Here is a 9,141-nt window from a genome sequence, read left to right as displayed (position 1 = left end):
AACCCACAATGACGGTCAAAATTGCAAAATAACACACTAAGAAACAATAATAAACAACTTATGGTAGAGACCTCTACATAAACAACATACATACAGAAAAACAAACATATATCGCAGCAGCGAACTTTCCTCTGACTTGCACAAAGCAGCGCGGAAAATCGGTCTGAGGGAAAAGGAGGGAGCGGAGGAGTGACTAGGACTGGAATGAACTACGGAAGCCAAGGAGACACAAACGAGGCAGAGTGCAGAAGGGCGACCCCCGCAGTCAAAAACAACGAACAATAAATAAAAATAACTGAATAAGATAAAATTCACAAATTCTCAATTTAAAATAAATTAGAAATAACAATTTTAAAACTAGTAAACCACAGCTGACTAATTCGTAGTCATAAATGTCAGAAATGATATCTCTCTTTTCATAAATCCATCCATCCATTTTCTGTTCACCCTTCTTCCCTAATGGGGTCAGGAGGGTTGCTGGTGCCTATCTCCAGGTTCCAGTGAACCCGCCTCTTGCGTCCCGGGCGAGAGGCGGGTTCACCCTGGACAGGTCGCCAGTCTGTCGCAGGGCAACACAGAGACACACAAGACAAACAACCATGCACACACACACACACCTAGGGAGAATTTTAGAGAAACCAATTAACCTGACAGTCATATTTTTGGACTGTGGGAGGAAGCCGGAGAACCCGGGGAGAACCCACGCAGGCACAGGGAGAACATGCAAACTCCATGCAGAAAGATCCCCAGGCCGGGAATCGAACCCAGGACCTTCTTGCTGCAAGGCAACAGCTCTACCAACTGCGCCACTGTGCAGCCCTCTCTTTTCATAAATGAAAATGATAATTTTGCATAATTTCTTTCCAGCTTAATTTAAAATGTGATTTCTATGACCACCAAGCCACACAGGTGTAACCAGGTTGTTCCTGTATGACTCTTGAGGGGAGACTTCCTGAACTCTGGGAAAATAGAGGATGCATAGTGTTTTATTTGAAAATAGTTGAATAAATAGGTGGGCAACTCATACAGAAAGACCTACAACTAAAGCTGTGGAGAGTGTTATCCTTCAACACTTTATTAGAAACATATCATGGCTGTTTTATCATATGAATGGAGGAGTCGAAAATGGAGGGATAATTGCTAATTGGAGTCAAAGAGACAAAACAGAGGTGATGGGAAAGCAACAGGGTTCCCTGCTTATTATGACAAGTAAATGGAACAGTCTGTGTGCAGGATGGGTGGAGTCCTTCATGATGTGAACACTGAAGTTTGTAGCTTTGGGACGAAAATTGCAAAAATTACAAGTGTCCCGCCCACTCGTAGGAGATGATAAAAATGGGAGACAGACGAACGAATCCATAGAAACAATAATTTATTTAATCCAAAATATGCACTGGGAGAACTGCTCAGCCAGTCAGAGAGAAACGTGGACCAATGCTGCTTGTCCCAGTCTGGTTCAGAGAACAAAAACAAACAAATAGTGGACTAGAGACACCTACTGGACAAGAGGGGATTGTCACACAAGAAGGAATTTTCATGGCTTATCATCTGACATTTTCATGGCATCTGACCTCATTGTCCTTTTCTACAGGTGTTGCATGTTAAGTGGAGTTAGTGATGCTCTCAGGTTATCCTGCCAAAGTCGACCAGCAGTTGGTTGCTTGAAGCTCTTTCCCTCCAGGAAGGTGCGTTGTCCAATTGATACCTGCAATTTTTATGGCCATTAAAGTCTATGAATCGCTCTTGGTCTGACCCCGCCCTGAAGCCTTTATGCCATGTGAGACCCCACCAGAGATGAAACTCACAGACAGCCAAGACTTCAAGACCATAGGGGTACTCAAACCCCTCCACCACGTTAAGGTGGCGATTCTGCGAAGGGGAGGAAACCAGCAGATTGCATCAAAGCTTTATATCAATGCAATCCCCCATCCTGAGCAAGCACGGGGCGACAGTGGAGAGGAAACACTCCCCTTTCAAAGGAAGAGACCTCTAGCAGAACCAGGCTCAGGGTGGGCGGCCGTCTGCTTCGACCGGCTGGGGTTGGAGAGGACAGGAAAGTGGACAAGACAAACAAAACATACACTGGAGCTCTGGCTCTGATGGAAGAACAGACCTGAAAATGACAAAGATCATGTTAGTGGTAGAACATTACAAAAACATATGAGGTTTGTTGTGTCTGGTGCCCGACTAATGTCTGGATTTGATGAAAGACAAGAAATGGAAGAAAAGGGACAGGAGAGAAAGTGAGACAGGATGGAGTGAACAATGGAAATGTGACAACTGACAAGCAAAAACAATATACATTGCACAAATACATATGTAAACTACAAATTCAAGGATACTTTGTTCCTCATTTTCTCAGCTGCTCTGTATCTTTGTTGTGTGCATGTAACTATGTAATAGTGCTTGTGGTTGTGTCCTAACTCATTTACTTAATGTGAAATCTACATTTTTATTGTAAAAGACAGTTATCAACAACATGAATGTAGGCTATTCCTACGGAACCCATGCCCCATAGACGCATCTGACCCAGTACAGACTCTAAAGGACAGGAACAACAACCAAAAGCCAACAACAAAACAGGTGATTAAAGTCATCCGACAATGCCCCATCCTACCATAGAATAAGGACTTCCTACCACATGCCTACCAAGACCACTACCCTATAAAAGGGGCACACCAATGACAGCACAGGAAGCCACCTTAAATTATCCATAGCACAGATCCTGGAAACTCCAGGAAATCTAGTCATTTAAAGTTATTTGAAATGCCATCATATAAACTTGTAATTCAAAGTTTAAAGAAAACAGATTAAAATGTTTGGGGATTCTTAAACCAACAAATCTATGAAACTCCAATTATGCTATTAAAAACCCATGGCCATAGATGAGGTCATGAATCCTAAAAATCTCAGTTCAAACATAGTCCCTCCAGCATGTCCAGGGTCTTCCTCGAGGCCTCCTCCCTCTGAGACGTGCCCAGAACCCCTCACCAGGGAGGCGTCCAGGAGGCATCCGAACCAGATGCCTGAGCAACCTCAACTGGTTCCTCTCGACGTGGAGGAGCAGCGGCTCTACTCTGAGTCCCTCCTGGATGAGTGAGCATCTCACCCTATCTCTAAAGGAGAACCCAGACACCCAACGGAGAAAACCCATTTCGGCTGCTTGTATCCGCGACCTGGTTCTTTTGGTCATGACCCCAAAGCTCATGACCATAGATGAGGGTGAGAACGTAGATCAACTGGTAAATAGAGAGCTTTGCCATTTGACTCAGCTCTCTTTTCACCACGACAGACCAGTACAGTGCCCGCCTCTGCAGACGTTGCTCCAATCTGCCTGTCGATCTCCCGCTCCCTTCTTCCCTCATTCGTGACCAAGATCCCGAGATACTTAAACTCCTCCACTTGGGGCAGGACATCCCCCCGACCCGGAGAAGGCACTCTACCGTTTTCCGGCTCCAGTACCCTCTCGTTCCGGGGCAAACCCCAATGTACAGGCACCGAGATGGGGGGCAACAAGTATGCCCTCTCCTGCCCAGTGCCTCTCACCGAGGGCAACTCCAGAGTGGAAGGACATCCAGCCCCTCTCAAGGAGACTGGTTCCAGAACCAGAGCCATGCGTCAAGGTGAGACCAACTATTTCTAGCTGGAACCTCTTAACCTCAGACACTAGCTCTGGCTCCTTCCCCACCAGAGAGGTGACATTCCACGTCCCAAGAGCCAGCTTCTGCTACCGAGGATCGGAACCTGTCCTTTAACCCTAAACCTTAATCCTCATCCCAAATTAGACTAAACTAACTACCAACAAAAAATGTTAAATTTTGTATCGTAATGTTTGTGTGATGTGTAGTTTACAAAAACCATGGATGATTGAGCAGTTCTTGCAGCGTGGGACGCTCCTCTGGGTCTGTCATCAGGCACCTAGTCAGAATATCCTGGCAGTCTGGAGGGTCAAAGGTCAAAGTGCAACAACAATTAGAGCTGTGGACAGATTTATACATGCTATGAGAAGATATAACGTTTGTCTCACTTTTGGAAAGCTTCTTGCTGATCTTCAGCTTCTTTTTGAGAAATTTGTTTGTCTCAAAATTCTTATAATGGAGAACTTCAAACAAGATCACTCCCAGTTGCCACACTGTTGTGGGTCCAGCAGAATATTTCTTTTGTGTGCAATATTCTGGTGATCGAAGAGCATGGGTCCCTAGAAAATGTGTCAGAATTAAGAGAGTCAGAAAGAAGAACAGTAAAAAGAATCTTTGATTTCTCAGAACTGATAGAAAGAAGTGGGATATCGTACCTTGGAAGATGGTAAATTTCCTTCCACGGTCAAAGCGGCTCAGACCGAAGTCTATGAGATAGGCTCGTAGGCCTTCTGAGCTCCTCTCAATAAGGACATTTTCCGCTTTAATATCTCTGTGGAAGATGTTTGCATCCTGAAGTTGAATCGATGCTTCCACCAGCTGTTTCAAGATGATCTGAAAGACAAAAATGATTTGAAGCTCATAATTCTGCAGATTGATGTTGGACTTCAGTGAGAAATACATTGACTTGTAAAGATTTTCATTTTCATATGGATTTTTTTCACATTATGAGATGCATTAGCATAAAGTTTTACAAAATTGTTTTACGGAGAGAATATTGCACTGTATTTCATTCCTCTGATTTTATCATATTCACGATGAAACAAAATCCCCAACTGAAGCAGTAACTGACAATATTTAAAAAATCCACTCGAATTTCCATCCAGCAGCTTACCTTGGCCTCCTCCTCAGTTAAACAACCTTCATGGTCATCAAGGTAGACATTGAGGTCCTGTGAAGGCATGGGTCTCTCCATCACTATGAGCAGCTCCTCCTCCAGTTCATACCAGTCCAGCAGGGACACTGTGGCTAACCGCCCTGATGAACTGGTAGTCCGATTCTGAAGCTTCATCATGATGGCCACCTCCAACGCCATCTGCCTACCGTTCTCATCCTGAAACATCAAAGCAAACAGGAGAAACCCACAATGCATCTGGAATCCGATAGGACTTAAAGTCAGTCCTAGATGCTGTTGTTCACTTACCTTGTGTTTGTACACCATGTCATTTCGAATGTGTTTGATGGCCACCTATACAATAGAAACCAAAGATTGCTCAGCAATGGGAATGTCCTTAAATGTTCATATTTTCTGAAGTTGCTTGACGTTGAGTTATCAGTGTTTTAACTATTATGGTGAGTTCACACCAAACGCTTTTTGATTGTCAGGCACGTTTGGTTTACATTCAAAGTCTATGTGTAGGCGTGTCGAGGGCTGTTGCGTGTCCACCGTCCAGCGCAACGTGATTTGAACCGTTTGGAGTTTTGACACGTCAAGAGCGTCCGATGCACCTCCACATGGATTTAAAATGTAAACCAGCGAAACGCAAGATATGTCAAGCATCTGCATTCAAAGTGCACACGTGTTGAACTTGAAGCGTCAGACGCCTATTTGATGTGTGGAATGCATTTGTTGTGAATGCACCATTAGAATCGAAAGAAAATTTAGCTGTCTAGTTTGGTCTTTCCAAAATCAAATTTAAAATTACAAGAACTGAAAATGTTCACAGTTGTGCAATTCTAGTATTTATTAGTAAATATTACACATCTGCACCTTTATCCTTAAAGTCTCATTGGTTAATGAAATAATTTATCTAATATGGTCTTACTTTACAGATCTGAACGTTTTCAGTTTGAGATGTTATTAGCTAAAATCACCTGAAACAGAGTCTGACTAGCCATTAGACTTTCACCACTATGAGGATATTAACTCTTTAATTACAAACTTTGACTCCTACTGACCACAGTTAGAAGAACTATTACTGATAATTCACAGAGCCTGATTTTAAGTATTCCAAATACACCTACAGGTAATTTATCCACTTCTCGATATCCAGCAAACACAGATCCATAGCCTCCTTTTCCCAGCAGATGCAACTCAGTATATTTTTCCTGGAATTCAGCTAAACACATGAACACATCTTTAAATTTCATAAAGCATCAGAATAAACTCTGTTCACTAATGTTATCTTAGATCTAATTATCACCACACCTTAAGTCTCTCTAACAAATGCTTATATTACAATTCTATTGAGACTTAACCTCTGACCTCTTTGGGAATCCACTTCTTCTTTTGTCTTCTTGGTCTTCTTCCTTCTATTCCTCAGCTGTGGTTTCTCAATGTCCTTGTCCTCCCTCTTCAGATTCCTCTTCCGTAAATCGCCTATTCCTGAGCTGCAAAGTTCCAGGTTGGAGCTGCTGGACTCTAATAATGAAAAAACAACAACATAGAAACAGCATGAGTGTTTTAACAATATTTTCCATAAGAGAAAAACATCCCAACAGAAACATAAGACTTATAGTGATGTGTAAAAACACTTGTCCTCTTGCTTTTGCACATTTTGTCACATTACAACCACAAAACTTAGAGTATTTTACTGTTTTATAAGAAAGACCAATATAATGTAAGCACAACTTTCAAGTGCTAAGCATATATTTATAAATGTAGATCTGAAAACTTGTAGCATGGAACTGTATTCAGCCACCCTCTGTTTAAAGAACCACTTTTTGCTGCAACATCAGATGATAATCTTTTGAAGTTTTTCTCAATCAGTTTTGAATAATCAGATATATTTAAACCTTGCAACAGATTATCAATCTGATATTTGTTTGGACTATGACTAGGCAATTATAGGGTCATGTTTTGGAATGATGTCCAGTCTTTTCAGTCACACATATGCTTTTATCTATCATTTTGGTCTGTCAACATGCAGAAGAGAAAATTAACAGACATTTCACCAAAGTAGCCAACCTGTGCTGATGTCCACTGGCTCTTTGGTTACGACCTGCTGCTGGAGCCCCTTATTCTTCCTCTCAGCTGGTGTTAGAGATCCTTCTCCTTCTTCTGTTATTTTCCTCCTCAGTCTCCTCACAATCCTCTTCTGGTCCTGGTGGCTTTTGGATGGTCCGAACATCTTAGAAACCCTGGTCCATTTTCGGCGGTTTTCTTTTTTAACCCTTTTCCTTCTCTTTGGTCTGCTGTCTTCAATAGCCTCAGCACACTGTGGCATCATGCTGCTGCTGTTGATTTCTAAAGTAAGAGATGTTGGGAATAAATAGTGATTATTTATTACATCTTTGGTCTGTCACTATAAGCCAATTAACAATTAGTTTCATCAAAGCAGCCAACCTATGAGGATGTCCACTGAGGAGGAAGACTCTCTGGTTGAAACCTGCTCTTGGAGTTCTTCCTTCCTGCACTTGGCCGGTGTTGAACCTTCTTCTTTTCCTTCTGTCAGTTTCCTCTTCAGTATCCTCCTGGTTCTGATCTTGTCCTGACAGATTCTTGAGGTTCCGGCGATCTCAGAGGTCCTGATACTTTTTCTGTGGATCTCATCTCCAGAATTTCTCCTTTTATTTGGTCTGCAGTCCTCAGCAGACTCACCAATTTGTAGCATTATGCTGCTGCTTGTCTCTAAAGAAAAAGAAATTTAGGAAAATTTGTAATTTGTTTTTACAGTTTGGTCTGACATTTTGGTCTGTCAACATACAGAAAAGAAAATGAACATTAGTTTGATCAAAGCAGCCAACCTATGAGGATGTCCACTGAGGAGGAAGACTCTCTGGTTGGAACCTGCTCCTGGAGTTCTTCCTTCCTACACTTGGCTGGCGTTGAACCTTCTTCTTCTTCCATCATCTTCCTCTTCAGTGTCTTACTGGTCCTTATCTGGTCCTGGCAGATTTGTGAGGTTCCAGCGATCTCAGAGGTCCTGGTTCTTTTTCTTTGACTCTCACAGTCCTCAGCAGATTCTGTACATTGTGATGTCATAATGCCGCTCTATATTGAGAAATATTTTGGAAAATTAATGATTGTTTAGAGTGCATGTTTAGTATTTCTGAATCACCTCACAGACTGATATCTGATCAGGGACTTTATTACATAAACTGTTGAACATTTAACTCATTTTCATACAAACTCATGTTTCTATGAGAAGCCGACAGAGATTGACACATTTCAATGTTCCTAACCAATGGAAGTTAATAAAACAGAATTTCTGAGCAATAAAAACTCAAACTCTCTTAACTATACATCAAGAGGTTTATAAGACTGTTATTAAGTGTTTAAAATGACCTAAATTTTTTAGAACCACAACACTTTAAAACATTAGTTTTTTCTACTATCTTCTACTCTTTAAATTGCAAAATTAAGTTAAAAATCAATTCAAGATTAATGAACTTAAAACAAGTTTAAACAACTTGTCTCTTGTTGTTAAATCAACAGCATGGACTTTAATTTCTTAATTAAAATCAATATAATTTTCTTGTTGACTTCAGTTACATTTTCAACGCAGTAGGCAGACTTTCATTTTCAAGTTAAACCACCTTCAAATATTTTACAGTATAACTTTCCAAAAAACTGAAACATAAACCTTGTCTTGATAAGTAAGAGTGAAACTCAAACTCATTACCTTTTGTTCTCCTCAAGGCTTGGCTTTTACGCTTCTGTTCAGATTCTTTGTCCATCTTTGTTTTTGGATATTTCAGTGTAAATTTATTCACTACAAGACAAAGCAGGTTGAACTCTGAAATTTACGTCTCACTCTATCTGAGATTTCTGACGAACTGAGCTCAAACAGAATGTTGGGTTCTGAACCCAACCAGTGTGACATCAGGAAAAACATTCCAAACTTTGGGTCACAAATGTTAGAATGGAAGTGATGATGCCTAGTAACCCTCTGACTTAAACCAAAACAAACCTACAGAACAGGAAAATTCCCCAAAACAAATAAAAGTAATATATTTTCTGTTGGTTTTCCAGTAAAGAGTTTGAGGAATGAATCCCAAATATTGGAGCCACACAAAGCTCTTCATTAATTTTTATTTTCTTCACAATCTTAAGAGCTTCAGCTGCTATTTATAGCATTTTTATTAATCAAAAATGATTCAAAGAAGCAACTTAAAGCATTTCCAAATAATTTTTGACAGGCAGACTTACGCCACAGGTGTCTGAACCTTTTCCCATCTGTGGCAAATAGGTTAATAATAAAAGAATGCAAATAGGTCAATATATATATATATATATATATATATATATATATATATATATATCTATCTATATATATATATA

At 40.7% G+C, this 9,141-nt stretch overlaps 1 protein-coding gene across 1 annotated transcript; it reads right to left on the bottom strand.

Moving 5' to 3' along the window:
* Positions 1-2,957: 2,957 nt before the first annotated feature.
* On the bottom strand, positions 2,958-7,842 carry LOC122823459 (serine/threonine-protein kinase pim-2-like). The gene is made up of 10 exons (XM_044103118.1): positions 7,605-7,842; positions 7,204-7,488; positions 6,826-7,104; positions 6,124-6,279; positions 5,883-5,977; positions 5,062-5,106; positions 4,753-4,971; positions 4,295-4,472; positions 4,028-4,198; positions 2,958-3,940 (listed from the first exon to the last, which is right to left on the bottom strand). The coding sequence occupies exons 1-10, from the start codon at positions 7,840-7,842 to the stop codon at positions 3,849-3,851; spliced, it is 1,758 nt and encodes a 585-aa protein (XP_043959053.1). The 3' UTR covers positions 2,958-3,848.
* Between the last annotated feature and the right edge of the window lie 1,299 nt (positions 7,843-9,141).

This window comes from Gambusia affinis, linkage group LG20 (assembly GCF_019740435.1).
Source record: "Gambusia affinis linkage group LG20, SWU_Gaff_1.0, whole genome shotgun sequence".
Classification (NCBI taxonomy): Eukaryota; Metazoa; Chordata; class Actinopteri; order Cyprinodontiformes; family Poeciliidae; genus Gambusia; species Gambusia affinis.
The sequence above is the reverse complement of the archived record's forward strand: the minus strand, read 5'-3'. Positions and strand labels throughout refer to the sequence as shown.

Bases quoted from the DNA above. Each gene is read 5' to 3' on its own strand.
- LOC122823459 (XM_044103118.1), bottom strand. From the start codon at position 7,842: ATGACATCACAATGTACAGAATCTGCTGAGGACTGTGAGAGTCAAAGA. The intron at 7,105-7,203 runs GTTGGCTGCTTT...CTCTTACTTTAG, and splicing joins CTCAGTGGACATCCTCATAG to AAATCAACAGCAGCAGCATG. The intron at 3,941-4,027 runs GTGAGACAAACG...TTGACCCTCCAG, and splicing joins CAGCAAGAAGCTTTCCAAAA to ACTGCCAGGATATTCTGACT.